The 17,974-nt window shown below is 52.4% G+C and overlaps 1 protein-coding gene across 8 annotated transcripts in view; it reads right to left on the reverse strand.

Annotated features, from left to right (window-relative positions):
• The window catches only part of Smarca4 (SWI/SNF related BAF chromatin remodeling complex subunit ATPase 4), an 82,170-nt gene that overhangs the window by 16,510 nt on the left and 47,686 nt on the right, over nucleotides 1–17,974 (reverse strand). For 5 of the 8 annotated variants that reach the window (XM_074054056.1, XM_020173174.2, XM_074054054.1 and 2 more), the window contains exons 15-27: nucleotides 17,367–17,530; nucleotides 13,383–13,449; nucleotides 12,694–12,804; nucleotides 11,739–11,981; nucleotides 10,355–10,468; nucleotides 9,871–9,978; nucleotides 8,705–8,791; nucleotides 7,334–7,380; nucleotides 5,416–5,582; nucleotides 3,402–3,565; nucleotides 732–959; nucleotides 373–471; nucleotides 44–121 (exon numbers count right to left, since the gene is read on the reverse strand). In XM_074054056.1, the coding sequence (XP_073910157.1) occupies nucleotides 44–121; nucleotides 373–471; nucleotides 732–959; nucleotides 3,402–3,565; nucleotides 5,416–5,582; nucleotides 7,334–7,380; nucleotides 8,705–8,791; nucleotides 9,871–9,978; nucleotides 10,355–10,468; nucleotides 11,739–11,981; nucleotides 12,694–12,804; nucleotides 13,383–13,449; nucleotides 17,367–17,530 (1,677 nt within the window). The remainder of the gene's footprint in view (nucleotides 1–43; nucleotides 122–372; nucleotides 472–731; nucleotides 960–3,401; nucleotides 3,566–5,415; nucleotides 5,583–7,333; nucleotides 7,381–8,704; nucleotides 8,792–9,870; nucleotides 9,979–10,354; nucleotides 10,469–11,738; nucleotides 11,982–12,693; nucleotides 12,805–13,382; nucleotides 13,450–17,366; nucleotides 17,531–17,974) is intronic. The other 3 variants (XM_020173183.2, XM_020173182.2, XM_074054055.1) reach the window with 1 other exon arrangement.

Raw genomic sequence — 17,974 nt, forward strand, 5'->3', positions numbered from 1 at the left:
CAGTGGCCACCAGTCACCCGCTGTCCCAGACCTAGGTGCTCACCATGAACAGGTCAAACTCCTCTTCGTGCCGGGCAATCATCTGGTTGACAGTCTCGTCATCGGGCACCTCATCTTCCTCCTACAAGATTGCAAAACTTTAATAGAACTGCGGAGAGGCTGGGCTGGGCGGTGGCCGGGCTCAGAGGTGAGCAGCGGCGTCCATGGGAAATGAGCTGATGTCCCCGGCTGGCTGCGGTGGAGGGTCCCACACAGCAGCAAGAGGCACACACACGCACACGCACACGCACGCTCCGTGGGATCAGGCCTGCTGGCCATCTCAGCAAGAAGCCGAGGATTGAGTGGGCGTGGAGACTGAACTACCCCTCTCACCTTTAGAGGTGGCTCCTCCAAGTCGGGGTTGACGCCCGCTGGCGGAGGGGCAGTGTGGGCGAAGCTGGCACTGCCGCTGCCCGTGCTGCAGTGTCTGCTCTGTGGATAAATAGAGGACTTCAGTCTCCAGGGCTGTCAATCCGGCGTCTGTCACCAGCAGTTTAGAAAAAAACCACTTCAAAGGGAAAGCAAGTACTCATCCTCTTTCCGTTCAGCCCACACTCCCTTTACTCCAAAGGGATGCAAAAAAAAAAAAAAAAAAAAAAAAAAAATGCAAAAAAAGGTACAAAACCAAAAATGAAAGCTGCTCATGCGTCCACCACTCACGCTGGGAGGGCAGGGGCTGGCGCTGCACTCACCTCATCCTGCTCCTCGTGCTCCAGGATGGCCTGCAGGAAGGCACGCCGCTCATGGCTGGACGACTTCTGGTCAAACATGCCCGCCTGGATCACCTTCTGGTCCACGTTGAGCTTGTACTTGGCGGCAGCCAGGATCTTTTCCTCCACGCTGTTGACAGTGCAGAGGCGGAGCACGCGCACCTCATTCTGCTGCCCAATGCGGTGAGCGCGGTCCTGCGCTTGCAGGTCCTGAGGAGGGTGGCCGGTCAGTTCCAGGTGAGCACTTGGCTCTGACGCTGTAGGCTGCCTGGCCTGACATTCTGACCACCTAGCCAGCAGCTTGCAGAGCAGGCGCTCAGTGTGACCTGCCGGTGTCACTTATCCCGGGGGGCCTAGTGCAGTCATCGAGTCCATGGGGGCTTTCTACCTTATTGAGCAGAGGACAATCCCTGCACAGCACTGTGACAGTGTCTGCTTTGGCTATAGACTCTGGGCTGTACAGCCCAGGCCTGGGCCTAACCTTTCTGAGCCTAACTTGAGCACTGACACATGCCCCCTCTCATGGCAAACGTCTGGGTTCAGCGATGGGGCAATCCAGCTCTCAATAGCGTGGCAGCTGTGGCTGTGGATATTATGTGTCATTATTGCTAGCACAAGACAAGGAGGACCCCAAAATCCTGTCTCTGGGCCCAGGACCTGCGTAGGCCAGCTGGATAACAGTGTTCAATTAGAGTCTTGTACTTGGGGGACAAGAGTCAAACCCAGGGCCTGTGCATGCTAGACAAGTGGTCTGCCACTGAGCTACATCCCCACAAAGAGCCTTGTACCAAACAGTGGGGAAAAAGAAGGCTGGAACTACCACTCTGCCCCACCCAGTCAGCACCATTCCTAGCAAGGCTGACACCAGATGACTGGCCCCAGCCTGCAATCCTCTCTTCCTGTGACTGGCGTACACTGACCTTCTCTCTAGAAACCAGTCAGTTGTTAGAGCTGGGTCAGGACCTAAACCCCAGACTAACCAAAGAAGGGACACAATGAACACCCAAGCCACTCACCCAAACAAATGGACTACTGTAACACACAAGCGGACCATACTGGGCCTGCCAGGCTGGGGGAGAGCATACCTGTGATCTCATGGACGGGAGCGGACCAGTTGGGCAAAAGCAGTCAGAACGCAAGGGATTCGTTCCTACGTGGCCTAAATCCTACTTTGCAGAGCTGACTAACCCGAGGGCTCTTGCATAGGTGCCAATAGAGACAAGAGGCTCCTGAGGGGACCAGTGCTCACATGATGAACAGAAAGCCCTGATTCCTGCCCAGCAGGCTGGAAGGCAAGATGGTCTGGGGCCACTGCATGCTGTGACAGCTGGTAGAGCTACCTGAAGCCTCTGGAGGTAAGCTGACCAGAGCCAAATACTCAACAGAGGTGGGTGCTGGAATACAACACCCTGTCAAAACAGGCGGTGTATGGGGTGGCTAGCAAAGGTGGGACTGACGGGGCGACAAACACAAGGACTCCTTGTGTGATATTGTTTTTTCTTGCTCTCCTAGGATTTGAACTTAAGCCACTCCACCAGCCCTATTTTGTGAAGGGTTTCTTTTGAGATAGGGTGTCACAAAGTATTTTTGCCTGGGCTGGCTTCAAACAGCGATCCTCCTAATTGCTAAGTTCCTGCAAGCTAAGACTACAGGTGTGAGCCACTGGCGCCCAGCTTAGTATTTATACTGAAAACAAAACCAGAAATGCTTTTTTTTTTTGGGTGGGACTGAGGTTTGAACTCAGGGCTTCGCACTTGCAAAGGTCGTCTCTATTACTTGAAGCCACACCTTCAGTCCTAGAGCAGGAACATACTATTTTTTGCAAGGAGACATATGGAAAAGTCTTTTTTTTTCCTTTCTTTTTAGAATTTATTTATTTTTGGTGGCATTGAGGTTTGAACTCAGGGCCTCATGCTTTGCTAGGCAGATGACTACCAACCCAGCCCAAAATATTATGGTTGTTTATTTTTTGGCTAGGGTGGGCGGTGGAGAGGGGAATTGGTACTGGAGTTTGAACTCCGGGCCTTGCACTTCCTAAGCAGGTGTTCTACCACTTAAACCACACCTCCAGCGTGGGAAAAAGCTTACTCGCTTTAAAACTTTCAAATCTGTAAAACAGCATTTATTGGCATCCATTCCCATGGGACCCATGAGGGGGCCGAAGCTAAGGAGTAAGGATGTAATGAACGGCACAGAGCTCAGCCCAGGTTTTGTCCTGTTACACGACAATTGAGGGTATGCCAGGGCTGTACCCCACTGGCAGAATTAGGGGCGTCTCACTTTCTTCTCAGTTATGCAATTTCAGGAACTTTTAATTTTTATTGATTTATCTTGTGGGCTGGGGATGAACCCAAGGCCTCACACATGCTGGGCGAGTGCTCTATCGCTGAGTTACAGCCTTCCCCTACCAAGGAATTTTTTAAAAATAACAACAGAATAACCCCAGAACACATACACACACAAAAACAACAAAACCCACCCCCCAAAATGGAATAGACTGTTTTGGATGTGGACATGCAGGAGAAATCGCCTCTGTTCTGCTGCCTGAGGGCAGGGTGGGGCGGCACCAAGGCAGCACTGGACACCAAGATGGCACTTGACTCCCGCAGTTCCCTGGACCTTCCTGCTCCCTCAGGGCAGCAGCTGCCTTACCTGGTGGGGATTCCAGTCGCTGTCAAAAATGATCACAGTGTCGGCAGACTGCAAGTTGAGGCCTAGCCCCCCGGCGCGGGTGCTGAGCAGGAAGATGAAGTACTCGGAGCCCGGCTCATTGAAGGTTTTCAGCAGCATGCCCCGGTCCTCTGCCTTTGTGGTTCCTGTAGCACGGGGCAGACGAGTCAGCAGGGCCAGGAGCCACAGAACCACTCCTCACAGGAACAGTGTCCCCCAGGCCACAGGAGCCAAGGGCACTCACTAGCGAGTACCACCTCTCCCATCCCAGGAAATAAAAACCGGCCCGCCTGTGCCCATAGGCTGGCCACAAGGGGCTCCACTAGGGGCTGTGAGAACATGAGGCCGGGCTAGGGTACAGGAAACACCCAGGCCATAGGACTGTTGCTGCTGAGCACCAGGGCTACCTGCAGACCCTGACAACCCCCAAGTCTGCCCACTCTGCTTCATGGGGCAGCAAGCCGAGTGGCACATAGTGCCTACACCGCACCCCTTAAAAAGGCACTCCAGGCCTCAGGAGGGTAGACAATGGCTGTGGGACTGAGCCAGTAGCCAGAGGGCCGGTGTGTGCTCTTGCCCCTCATGCGGTGGGTTTTGTCGAGGCTGAGGCTGAGGGGCTGCCCCACTTCCCAGATGTCAGCCTGTGCTGCCATGCAGCCCCTCTCACAGTGGGATACAAAGCATCCTGACATCTGAGTTCCCAGCCTCTCGAGTCTCACCATAGTTTTTTACCCCTGTGAGGTGCCACATGCATTGTAGCCAAGCAGACATTAAGTCCTTGTCCTTATGTCCCCTCCCCCAGGGGAGACGGCTTAGTCCTCACAGATAGGCAAGGCCTGGCCATGTGGGCCTCGGCTGGGTTTTGGTTCAGTGGAAGCAGTGGGAAGCCATGAAGATGTTTTTGGTAAGGCGAGGCACTGGAGGCCAGATGGGCCATGTTCCAAGTCAGCTTGCTCTGGTGGAGGCCCGCAGGGACAAACAGAAGGACCAATCCAGCAAGCACGACTCATGGTCTGTGAAACCACCCTTCTACAAGATGCTCAGTGGCAAGTGGTACGGGGTTGGGGGGACAGGGAAGTTTGGGGCATCTTGTGACAGCACACTGTGGAGCTTCGTAAAGGCTATGAGAAGTCTTTCGAGGAAAGAGAGATACTTACTATTTATTTTTATTAATCTTTTGCTGTACTGGGACTTGAACTTAGAGCTAGGTAAGCACTACCACTTGTGTCATGCCTCCAGCCCAAGCTGCTTAGTCTTGTTGGTCTCCAAGTTCCCAAAGGGCTTTTCTCAGTCAGCCCTGATTACCACTCAGGCAGTCTGAGGACTGGGAACTCGCTCTAGGGGCCTTTGTGACCAGGGAGACTCCTGGGCCACCTGCCTGTTACATGTGTGGGTCTCTTCCTCCCATGGTGCCTCCCGGGGTAGAAACAGACACAGAGCTTCCCAAGACACAGCTCTGGCCCTGTGGCCCCTGTTGCTGCCCCCGTGTGCACAGTTCTGGTGCAGCAGAGCCAATTCCGGCTCCAAGTCATAATTGGGACAGAGCCCTGGCCACCGGGCTGCTGTGAACAGTCCAGAACTGCAGTTCCAAGCAGTTAAGTGACACCTGGCTCTTGACCTCAGTGTGCTAGGGACACTGAGAGTGTGGAGAGGAGCCTGGCGGTATCTGAGGAGGAAGTCCTACAATGTGGACTGTGCCTGGAGCAAATCATCCAGAGGGGCAGTTTCAGTGCTTGTTTTCATGTGCCTGGGGGTAGGGAGGGTGCCGGTCACTTCTAGGTGAAATGAGGTTTTCTGTAGAAACCTGCAGTACTGAGAAAACCCTCAGTGTTTAGGGACTCAGCAGGTGACCCTGCTATGACCCAACAAGGGCCTGCCTACTACACCTGAGCGCCAATGAACCTCTACCCTTGAGTCCAAAACCAACGCCCTGCCTCATGCAGAAGGGAGGCCAGGTGGACGACCAAGCCCCTCGAGAGCTTTCCCTTCTACTCACCATCCAGCCTGAGGTATTTGAAGCCACGATATGCAAAATAATCTTCCATGATTGTCATGAGGGAGGTCATTTGGCAGAAGAGCAGCACTTTATGGTTGGTGGCACGGAGTTTGGGAAGAATTCTGTCGAGAAGTTCAAATTTACCCGAGGCTCGGTAGAGATCCAGTCTAGTGCAGGGCCAGGAGGAGAATGAACAGGAATTAGAAACACAGCCTTTGCCTAGGCACCAGCGGCTCCTGTCTATAATACTAGCTTCTCAGGAGGCAAAAATCAGGAGGATTGCAGTTATAAGCCAGCACAGGCAAATAGTTCTCAAAACCCTATCTTGAAAAACCCAAAACAAAAAAGGGCTGGCAAAGCGGCTCAAGAGGTAAAAGTACCTGCCTAGCAAGTACTTTTTCAGGAGGCTCTGAGCTCAAACCCCAGTGCCTCCGGGGAGAAAAAAAAACATAGCCTTTGTGCACAGAGGGATCACATCCCTTCTATAGCCTTTGGACAGGCTCAAGACTGAGGGGACTTCTCAAGCCAACCCCACCCATAGTTTCCACAAAGCCACTTCAACCCAACTGAAATAAACCTGGTTGTCCTTGTTCAAGAGCATGTTGCCAGGGAGGACCACATACTTACCATCTAATCTGATCACTTGTGGGACTGACAGGAGGCTCAACTAGTAAAGATGGTCCAGGAGCCTTCACACTGGGAGCCCCACCCCTGCCAGAGCCTGAACTGGGACAGTGTTGTACAGCAGGTGTTCATTATACAGCGTATAAAAAACCACACATACAGCTCATGCCTGTAATCCCAGCTATTTGGAAGGCAGAGATTAGGAGGATTGACATATGAGGCCAGTCCTAGAAAGAAGGTGAGACCCGCCGCCCCCCCCCCCAATCAACAAAAAAGCTGGGCATAGTGGCACATGCCTGTCACCCAAGCTAATCACGAAGTGTAAGTGGCAGGATTGCAGCCAAAGTTGCCTGGGGGGGGGGGGGGAAAGGGATCCCTTACTTCAAAACTACCAAAGCACAAAACAAGGCTAGGGTCATAGAGTAACGGTCATGCATCAATGCCTGCCTAGCAAGCACAAGACCCCAAGTTCAAACACCCATACCACCGGCCCTCCTCCCACAAACAACCCCACGCATCAAGAAGACTTTCTGCAAGACTCAGTCTGATGGAGCTGGTCTGTAATCCCAGAGACTTGGGGGGACAGAAGGATCTTGAGTTCCAGGTCAGCCCAGGCCGATTCATGTCTCCAAAAAAAAAACAAAGTGCAAACAAAGGGCTGGGAGATCACTTGCCTAAAAGCTTGAGGCCCTGGGTTCAATCCCCGTGTAGCCAAAAAAAAAAAAGGAGACAGAACTTTTTGCCTTTCACAAGATGCCTCCGTACCTAGGAATGATTTAATGCTCCAGAGTCCCCGCGGTGGCTTGAAATGTGAGGATGTTTGTAACAAGGCTGTTTGCAATGGTGAAATTCTAGAGATGGCACCCATGGCCAACCACATGGGGTTCTAGAAGAGTGCCGAGAGCCAGGTGTAGAACACACTTTAATCTCAGCACTTGACAGGCTGAGGCAGGAGGATCTTGAGTTCGAGACTAACTTGGAATTACATGGAGTCTCTGTCTCCTTTACAAAGCATATTGTAGGAAACCCAACTGCACAGCATGGAGTCCTTCCCTACCAGTGGCCATTAGGAAGCTGTGCAGGGTGAGACTGGAGGTACAGAGCAGGGCTGGGAAGCTGCTGGGTAAACAGCTGGCAACTTGCAGAGGGTGGGCAGTTTTATTCTTTTCATTGGGTTCTACATATTCTAAAAGTTCTGCCTTAGATACAGATATTAGCAGCAGTAAAGCCAACTGAACAAGAGAGCAAACCCCTCACATGGCCTGCCCACCCCATGGGGCCAGAAGCTTCTCACCCTTGGACGATGCCACCGGTGAACCCCAAATGCTCAGAAAAGGACTCCTGCAATAGAACAAGAGGCAGGTCAGTGCTGGGCAGAAACAGAACTGCATGGTCCCTCCCATGCATGGTCCAGGCCACTGCAGAAGGTCAGCATTGTCCTACTGGGAGCTGAGCAATAGCCTGCAGTGGCAGGGGCCAGACCTGGATGCTAGACTAAGCCTGGTGCACCGAATGACAGCCCCTTGTACTCCTCCAGTGGAGAACGAGTAGTAACCACTCAGTACCCTCAGCCACTGAGACTCCTGAGTACACTATATTCAAGAACCCCGTTTCAAAACAGAACCCCAGCAGCTCCCATGGTGGGTTCAGAGTTGGAAACAACCCTGAAACTGCATGTCATAAAATACAGATGTGTTCACATTTCTCAGAAGCAAGAGTCCAGATTCTGAAAGTGGACAGGAACTCAAATGGGCCCTGTGTTCTGCCCACACCTTGGATTGAAAAGGCAGCTGCATGTAGGCTTTGCCCCTGCATGGAAAAGGCAGTGTGTCAGGGAGCAGGCGCAGCATGACCCCTGGTGGTGGTGGTGGTGGTGGTATGTGAAAGACTTCCATTTCTACTTATTAACTTGTGGCTTTGTTAGAATAAGCATTAGTGGGCCTGGGGCAGGAAAGGCCCTGGGTACCACTCTCAATACCTCAGTACACATAAGGACACTTGCAAAGGGAAACACAATAAAGAAATAGATGTCCAGACATCACTTAATCAAAACACTAGAAATTGCCCAGAGCTGCTGGCTCATGCCTGTAATTCTAGTTGCTCAGGAGGCACAGATCAGGAGGATCATGGTTAGAGGCCAGTCCAGGTAAATAGTTCAAGAGACCCTATCTCAAAAATATCCAACACAAAACAGGGCTGGTAGAGTGGTTCAAGTGGTAGAGCGCCTGCCTAGCAAATGTGAGCCTTGAGTTCAAACCCGAGTACTGCCAAGGGAAAAAAAATTAGAAAATACCTTTTTGTTGTTTTTTATTTTCTGTGGTGCTGGATGTTGAACTCAGGGATTCATATTTGCTAGTAGGCAAGTGCAATCCCACTTGAGCCCATTCCTGGCTCTAAAAACATTTTTTTTTAACAAGTGGTAAGGGATGAGCAGTGGAGCTCAGCTTGGGTGGAAATGTGGTACCATGGTGGGGCGGGCCTCACTGTGATGTGTCTGAGCATGTCGGCTGGTGGTGGAGGCGTGGTGTGTGGTTTGTGGGGGGCTCACTTCAATGTGCTGGAGCATGTATGGGTGGTGGTGTGTGGTGTGTGGTGTAGGGGGCCTCACCGTGTTGTGTCTGAGCATGTAACAGGCGGTGGTGGAGGCGTGGTGTGGGGGGCTCACCTCGATGTGCTGGAACATGTACGGGTGGTTGCAGATCTTCCGCAGCTGCATGATGGTGTTCATCAGGGTCTTGGTGCCGCCTTTGCCCTGGGGAGGCAGAGGGAGGGTCCCAATGGGTTCCTGCCTCCAGGGCAAGGTGGAGGTAGGGCAGGGTACAAGCAGGGAGTTGGAGAAAAGCCAAGGGGAACTGGGGGTTATAGCTTGCAGGAGAGCACCCAGGAATGAGGAGATGGTGTGTGGAGGCTCTGAGGTCCCAAGTGGCCCTGAGACGAAATGGCCCAATACACGGGAGAGCAGGGATGGAAGGGGCAGGCAATGGAACTCAATTAGGTCTAAGAGAGGAGGGCAGATTCCAAACTCCTTGTGCCACCAGCTTCATCCTTGACAGTACGGGAGTCACCAGAGGGTTCTGGCCATGTAAGCCACCATGACTTAGAAAGGTCACTGTGGCTACACAGAAGAAAATGCTGCCTCAGTGCTCTCAGGTAAGAATAGGCCACAGCTGAGGGAACAGAGCGTCCCCAGAGGACATGTGTAGTCCTGGTGAGAGAAGCTGGGGACCCTCAGAGCGCTCCCAAGTGATGGCTGGCCTGACCCATCCCAACCCTGCTGGGTTCAGCCCCAGGCCCACAGTGCCAACTAAGGAAGCCAGAACCTTATCAGTAAAGAGGACACCAGCCAGGCAAATATCCCCCAAACAGACTATGGACTATCACACCTGTGTCTTTTCCAATTCCTAAGGGACCATGACCAGGTAAAACCTTGTCAGGACAATGATGGCCATACACCCAAAAAGAATCGTGCCAGCCTGCTGTGAGGCCTTGCGAATGGTGGGGTGCACTTGTGTGTACACACATCCACATCAGAGCCAGACAGCCTGGATGGGGCCACAGCAGATGGTATGTTTTGATCCAGGGGACCCCAAGGATGGTGGCTCTGTCACTTGGGGCTCCACTAATTCTCTCACTCAAGTCTGGGTGGGACTGAGAGCAAGAAATTCTTTTTCTATCTTGGCTAAGAAATTATAATTTAAATGAAAAAAGAGGAAACTATGATCACATGGTTAAGAGGCCTCACTGGGTAGGGCAGGCTCAGGCCCTGAATCCCAGGCCACCTCTGACAACGCTCCTTGGACATGTACGGGTAAGGAGGGCCCAGGAACTAACCTTCTTGTCCTTCTCAGAGCCGTCGGTGAGCAGAACGCCCTTGGCCTGCATGTGTCGGTAGAGTACACGCTGGAGGGCAGACATATCACACTTGATGACGTATTCCACCTGCAGAGCCAACACAGTGCTTAGGCCCCTACCCCCACGGACACCCCACCCACTCACCTATCTCCAAGTCCTGTCAGACACCCCAGCCTCAGAACACAGGCTCTGACTAGGGGTAGGGCTGAGGCTGGGTGGCAAGGGGAGAGTTGGGCAGAAACATCAGGAGGCTCTAAGACAGAAAGGCCAAGGTTGACTAGAGGGGCTACTGTGGCCATAAAGACCCTGGCTCCTGGCATGGACCAAGAGGCCCTGGCCTGGCATCTTACAAGAAGCGGAACTTGGGCTCTATCCTGATGGAATTGTGCACCATCTCCACGCTGGGTCGACAGGGCCAGCCCTGGCACCATGTCAACCTGACATTCTCCCACTCCAAACCTACCTTCTCAGGCAACTGGGCCTCAACTTCCTTCTTGAGCCGCCGCAGCAAGAAAGGCCGCAGCACTTTGTGGAGACGCCGGATGATGAGGATGGTCTCCTCCTCATTCAGGTCCACCTGGAGGAGCACAGGGCCAGACATCCAAACATGACTTTCACAGGAGGGGAGAAAGGAGCTTCAGGGGAAGCAGGAGTGCAGAGAGGGGTGGACAGGACAATGGTCCACATGCTTGCTGCTTTCTGAGAGTGTGGGTGGCACCCTCTTCCTTGGGAAATGAAGAATCTACTGCCTTCCATGGAATTCTTGGGACCCCGGCACCAGGCTCCATATATCTCCATACGCCCAAAAAGAATCGTGCCGGCCTGCTGAGGCCTTGCGAATGGTGGGGTGCACATCAGAGCCAGACAGCCTGGATGGGGCCACAAGAGATGTCTGTTTTGATCCAGGGGACCCCAAGGATGGTGGCCCTGTCACTCGGGGCCCCACTAACTCTCTCACTCAAGGCTGGGTGGGACTGAGAGCAAGAAATTCTTTTTCTATCTTGGCTAAGAAATTATAATTTAAATGAAAAAAAAAAAAAAAAAAGGAACCTCTGATCACATGGGCCTGATCTTTACTTCTGTCACTGCCTGGCTATCTCTTGGTAGCACTTCTGCTCTAGTGAGAAAGAAATGAACTGTAGCATTTGGTCCTGGCTCTGAGGACAGGACTCCTTCGTTATGAGACTAGAGAGAAGGCCTGTTTCTCCTTGGGCAGGGCCACTGCCAGGGAGGCGGGGAGTTGCAGATGCAGTCAGAGATAACAGACATGGCCACTGTGTCAACAGAGCTTGTCTCAACTATGGAAAGCCCTGGGGCAGTGGGTGGCAGTGACAGTGGGTTGGGGCTGTCATCAACTGTGGCTCTGCCCAGTCTGCAGGGCAGGCAGCTTAACCCCTTCTGAGGGCACGCGGCCTGATCCACAGGCACGTGTCAAACCTGACAGCATGAGAAGCTGAGGACATGCACCAGACTCGCACTGGGCCCTTCACAGCAGACATGCACAGCATGACCTGCACACTGTGCTGCCACTCTCATCATCCTTTTGAAAATAATGCCAAACGGTGTCTGACAATGGCTGCCTTAACTGGAGTCTTTGAGTTCCCTGTGGCACTTATTAGGGAGAGCTCTGCGCTGCCTGGAGGGACTCACAGGACACGGCCTAGTGCTCTCTTCACACCCTTGACAGTCCACCATCCTCACTGCCTCCTTTGTGTCTGCAACACAAGATCAAGGAAGCCACTGGAAATTCTCCTTTCTGACTTCTGCCCCTTCCCTGTGGGTCCTCTGGCCAGGCTGCTTCGCTCAGTGATGATGCAGACTGTGACTCTGGCATACAGCAGACCCACCTTCTCCCCGGTCATGGCAAAGGGAGCATTGAACCACTGCTCAAAGGTGCTGCAGCTCTTGAAGATGGTGGGCAGCAGAAAGTTAAGCAGGGCCCAGAGTTCGGGCAACTTGTTCTGCAGCGGCGTGCCGGTCAGCAGCAGGCGCCGCGGAGCCACATAGTGTGTGTTGAGGACTTGTGTCAGCTTGCAGTGGTGGTTCTTCATGCGGTGGCCCTCGTCCACGATCATGTATTTCCAGCGGATCTGTGGGCCAAGAGCAGCAGTCAGGGCAGGCGGCAGGGCCACACCAGGGAGGACTTCATCTCAAGAGAGGCTGGGCCACCAGCAACCAGAACGGCTTTAATCAGAATGGCACACTGAGGCAGGGACAAGACATTACAATGTCCCCACCAAGTCAGAGCCAGCTGACACAGGCTTCACAGACACACAGATGGAAAACAAGCTGTGACAGGAGGACAGAGCAAGGGATAGGAAGGTACTTGGGTTTTCCAAGAATATGAGGCGCTAGCCTTTAGCAGAAGAACTGCCCAGGCACTGCACACCTCACCCATCAGTGCCTCAGGGCCTGGGTTGGTGACTGCTGTGTTTCCAGCAAGCAGGCCAAGTCTCAAAAGGCAGGCAAGTGCACAAGGAGGTTTGGGTGTGAGCCCCAAAGCAGGAGCAGAACACCCCACATACTGTCCTGTCCAGCTACTCCCCAGAGCCTGCTGGTGGCTCCATGTCTCACAAGGGAAAGTCAGACACAGAGTGAGGCTACAGGTGGGTGATTTCAGGTAACTGTGATGAGGCAGTCAGTCCAGCCCATGCACAGAACTGCTGTCTCTGTACGTGCAGATGAAGCACACCCAGGCAGGGGCTCAGAAGGAAACAGACTGGAGCAAGCACCACTAGGCAGCAACAGCTCCTGGTGGCCTGCGACCCTGGGTCTGGTGTGCTTCAGACAAGGATGAACTACCTTAGCAAGGATGTGTTTGTCTTTGATGATGTACTCATAGGTCGTCAGCAGGACGTTGAACTTCCCACTGCGGAGCTGGGGGACGAAAGCCCGTCTTGCTGCTGGAGAACCCTGTGGGGACAGAAGGCATACACCTCAGCCCCTGGGGTCAGGTGGACCTGGAACTCTGTGGAACCAGCAGGCAAGCTGCTCCCTGGCTGCCAGGGACCTCTCTACCTCAGTTTCCCTATGTGGACAATCGGCCCAACTACAGGTCCATTTCACAGGTTGGGTGTGAAACTGATCTTAGAGTAACACGGCTCAGTACTCAGGGCACCTGCAGTCCATGTCATACAGTAGACTACACAAATTATGTCCTTGTATGCAAAAGGTTTTTAACCAAGCACAGGTGTAAATGAAGACATCTCCCAGTAACCGTGTCAATGTTTATTAAGAATTTCAAGGTAGATTATGTCCAAGCCACCTTCCCTGACTAGAGTCCCTAACGTCATTTGTATAAAGTACTCGTATGCCTCCGCATGAGTGCCCCTAAGCCTTCAGGAACACCGTGACCTTGCATGTAGGAAGAAAGCACATGCAAAGGCACCATTAATAATAGCTTCCCGCCCCATCTGCTTTCCACCCTCCTTCCCGCCCACACATATGTAACCCTCACGGGTCAGAAGCCACCCCTCCAGGCCATGACTTACCTTGTAGGACACCTTCACCACGGAGGGGGCCCATTTGTCAAATTCGTATGCCCAGTTTGACAGCGTTCTGATGGGACAGGGAAGGGACAGTTAAGTGATATGGCTAGGGTCCAGTGGCATAAAGGGAGGGACAAGGGCGGGGAGCATGCAGAGGGCCCCGTGTGGATGGCCAAGGGGGTTCAGGTGGAGAACAGGAGGGAAAGGTGCCCCAGGAGGAGCAGAGCACTCAGCAGTGTGATGATGAACACAGGAGAGCCATTGCTTGAGTGGGAGGAGCCTGGCTGGACCTAGGAGACCAGGACTCTGACAGCACTTTGGGGTCACGGGTCCAGCAGGGCCTATACAATAGCCCTGGACCCAGGACACATACGACCAGGTTCCAAAATCAGAACCATGCAAGCAATTGTGCTGTGGACACCTGGGAACAAAAGGGACACCACAGATTCCCTTGCCTACCTGCAAATGAAAATGATAGCCACTAACACTTCCTAAGTCATATGGGTGGACCCCAGAACAGCAGGGACAAGAACGAACCCAGGCTGCTCCTCTGAGGGATGCCTGAGGCTGAGATGAAAGGACAGAGACAGAAGGTGACACAATGTAGGGGCTGGCAGAATGTTGAGGGAAGAGAAAGAGTACAGGTCTGGGGAGTGTGAAGGCCACAATGAAATCAACTGCACAGGGGCCAGGTTCAGGAGGAGGCCTGAGATGCATGAGTTTCAGGCAAAGAATGGAAGCCAGAAAATAAAAGCCCAGAAGGGGCGGTTTGTAAGGATAGACTCTTGGCCCAAGGGGCCAGACTCCTCACAGTTCAATGACTGTTCTACCCACCAAGGGGGTGCTGAGGCCACTGTAAACCACATTTCCCAAGGCCCCTGGAAGTCACAGCCAATCAGCAGACATATCTGTAGCCAGTGAGTTTCTGGGCTGAAGCTGGGGAGGGGCAGAATTAGTTGCCAAATGTTATTGCTGCCCTTGGCCCTGTCAGCGCCCTGGGAACCGCCATGAGATGACAGAGGCAAGCACACTCATCTTGGATGTACGAGGCAAGGAGCCTGCAGGCAGAAGTCACTGGCTAAGCATGCATAAGCCCAAAATGCTGGGATCTGGGGCTTCTTATACAGGATCAGCAAGCCTGCCTTGGTTCCATCACTAAAGCTCCTCTTTCTATTGCACAGAGCAATGGGGTCACCAAGAGAAGCACTGAGAGAGAAACTAAGTGTCAAAGCCTGGGGTGTGGGGAGATCTGCAGGGGAGCCAAGCCAGCATGTCATGAGGGTGTCTGAAGAGCAGGCTGGGGTGACAAGAGTCTGAGGCAGGAAAAACAGCTCATGCTGATATGTTCCTTAGGACACAGCTCTTCTGGCCTGGAGATGATTCCAGTCAGAGTGACCATTTGCCTACGTAGGGCAGGGGCAGAGGCACAGCCTTGCTGAGGGGTGGAGCAGGAGCTGAGTCCATGGCCCTGGCAGTGCGGTGTGCACTGCAACACAGGTGAAAGGAGCCAGTGCTCCAGTGGGCAGCAGCTGCTACAGGTGAGCCACCCCGAGAATGCCACTGTGGACACCAGGCTGGGGCCACAGTGAGCCCTGGGGTCAGGCTGAGTCCAAAACAAATGGCAGACAGGACACATCATACACTTCCCAGCATGATGTCATGACTATGACATCCCAAAAGCAACAGGTACACTCAGGCACCCAGACTGTGCTTTCTAACACTAGGGCTGGTTGGACTGCCTGATCCAGGATTGGGGCAGGAGATGAAAAGGAACCTACAACATCACCCTGGGACAAAAGCAAGGGAGTCCCCTAACCTCACAATAATGATGACAGGGCTATCAGATGGACAGGAGCACCAAATGACAGAGTGGCCAAACCTGGTATGACTGGAAATAAAAGAAACCAGAGGGGTCCAACAGCCAAAGCACAAATGAATACTGTTGAGTCCTGATGTGAATGAACAGGGGCTATGTTAGCAGCAGGGAGAATGGCAAATGTGTACAGCCTCCCCGAGAGGTGAAGCTGCTCTCTCCCGTGCCCTGGGGTGGGCTGAATGCAGCAACCTTTTCCAGTCAGCACAGGAACAGAAGAGAATTAAGTCCACAGCAAGGCATGTGACAATCCCAGACTCAGCCAGGTGCTCAAGCTGAAGGCCAGTGAACAAGGCTGTTGACCGTGAGTGGCACCAATAGATGATGAGGGAGGCCTTTCACCTCTGTGGCCTCTTTGCCCAAAACCCATGGCTACTGTCTAGCCATGAGAAAAATGTGCACCTGACCCATCCTGAGGGACGGCCTAAGAAGATGGATCAGTTCACCTCTGTAATGACAAGGTAAGGCTTAGGGCGCATCTCAGTGGCAGAGTATTTGCCTAGGATGTGCGAGGCCCTGGGTTCCATTTCAAGCACCACCAAACAATAACAAGACAGCCAAGGTCATCAAACTTATGGCAAGTGGCAGTAACTGTCACAGGTCAGAGGAGGTGAAAATGTGACAGCTAAATGTAACACGGGATCCTGGCATGGAAAACCGACATTCAGGAAAAACAAGTGAACTCCAGCTAGCTGAGAGGTAGCAGCAATGTGCCAGTGTTGAAATATATGACAGTGGTTGTGCTGTTCTCACCACCCTTCTGTAAACCTACAGTTACTGAATAGTCACCACAACAAAATAACAGGCTCATGCCAGGATGATATAACTAATTAAAACAACCATAGCCCATTAAATAAATGGGGCAGGGGACAGCTGTGACTAACAGTGCAATTCTAATTAGCGCATGGAGAAGGGAGGATGGAAACTCCTGGCACTTGGCAACTCCCATGGATGATGGATCCAGGCAACTCATGGATGGCAGTTGCAATTACTGGGGAGAGGAGGAGAAACGGGTAGTCCCTAGTTTCTGAGGCCCAAGCAAGACACATGTTAACTACAAAGGTTTTTGGAAACCTCAGATTTATAGAGAGGACACCTGGCAGGCAGGTACCTTGTAACAAACCAAAAGACCAAACTTAACTTCATCTCGCTTTTTACTATGATGCATGAAGCAGGACACAGCATTGTCCCATGGATTCCATCAGGCAAAACCAACCGAGGGACGGAGTACAAAGTGTGCAGGACAAAGATGCAATGCTACAGTGTCTGGCCTGGCTTAGGAGGCTAGGCTCCAGGACAAGGCCAAGTCATACAAAGAGGCCTGGCCAATTGTATCAGACCATCCCTAAGCCAGGAACTGGTTCAAAGCCAGACATATGACCTGAGTCTTTTGGAAAAAGAGAGACAGGTAAACCTTTGTGTGGCCTGCTGGGAGGGATGAGGCCACAGGAGCCAAGAGGGAGCGAGTGAGACAGCCTCCTCAGAAAGCTTTGGGGACCCAGATCCCACCATCCCAAGCATCTGTGGGCAAAGCTGGGATGTGGGGGAGATGGCTCTGGGACTCCTAGCGGGGCACGCTGCCTAACACAGGAGTAGAAACAGCATTTGCTGAACAGAGCCACAAGTGGGCCCACCCTGTTCTTCCAGTGGGAGGTCCTTATCTGCAACTTTCACAAAGTAGAACCAGCTTGTATGGGACATGCAAAGGGAACCAAAAAAATCCGATGAAAGCTGCTCCTTGGGATGATGGATGGGTACAAGCCTTTGAAACTATGGGCAGGATGTCAGGGGCTGACTTGCCCTTGTGCTCAGTTTACATACAGAAATACTAGCACTGAAGAACTCTGAATATAACCTATTGGCCCTTGAACAGGTAATGAAGTTAAAATGAGGTCAGTGGGGTGGGCCCTCATCCAGTACGTCTGGGTTCTTAGACAAAGAGGAAATGCATTGGGACCCAGACCTGTATACAGGGAAAACCTGTGAAGACACAGAGAGAAGATGTCCCCCCAAAAAACAACTGTGCTGCTTTCTTGATTTTGCACTTGTGGCCTGCAAAAAAGTAAACGTCTGTTTTAAACTGCTGGTCTGTGGAACTCTGCCATGGCACTTACGAGAGAGGCACGATGATAAGAAAGGGTCCATTGATGCGCTTGTGCTCCATGAGGTACGTGATGAGTGCGATGGTCTGGATGGTCTTCCCCAGGCCCATCTCGTCAGCCAGGATGCCATTCAGGTTGTTGTTGTACAGGGACACCAGCCACTCCAAGCCCTTGATCTGCAGGGACAGAAGCAGATGTCTCACAAGTGCAGACCCCTGTCAGACTCTAGGCACAAGTTCTGCCTAAGCCACAGCCCAACCATGACCACAAAATACCCCTTGTTTTGCTCCAGACGCACCTAATCACTTTTCTGTTTTGTTCAGTTTGCGGTACTGAGGACTAAATGTGGGGCATCCTGCTTGCTACTCAAGTGCAGTATCACTTGAGCTACACCCCCAGTCTTTTCGCTTTTGTTTACTTTTGAGAATGGGGTTTTGTGGTTTTTTTTTACCTCAGCACAGTCTCAGTCTGTGATCCTCCTATCTCCACCTCCCAAATACCTGAGATGACAGATGTGTGCCACCATGCGTTTTTTGTTTTTTTTTTTTTCATTTTTCTTTTATTATTCATATGTGCATACAAGGCTTGGTTCATTTCTCCCCCCTGCCCCCACCCCCTCC

This window comes from Castor canadensis, chromosome 14 (assembly GCF_047511655.1).
Source record: "Castor canadensis chromosome 14, mCasCan1.hap1v2, whole genome shotgun sequence".
Lineage (NCBI taxonomy): Eukaryota > Metazoa > Chordata > Mammalia > Rodentia > Castoridae > Castor > Castor canadensis.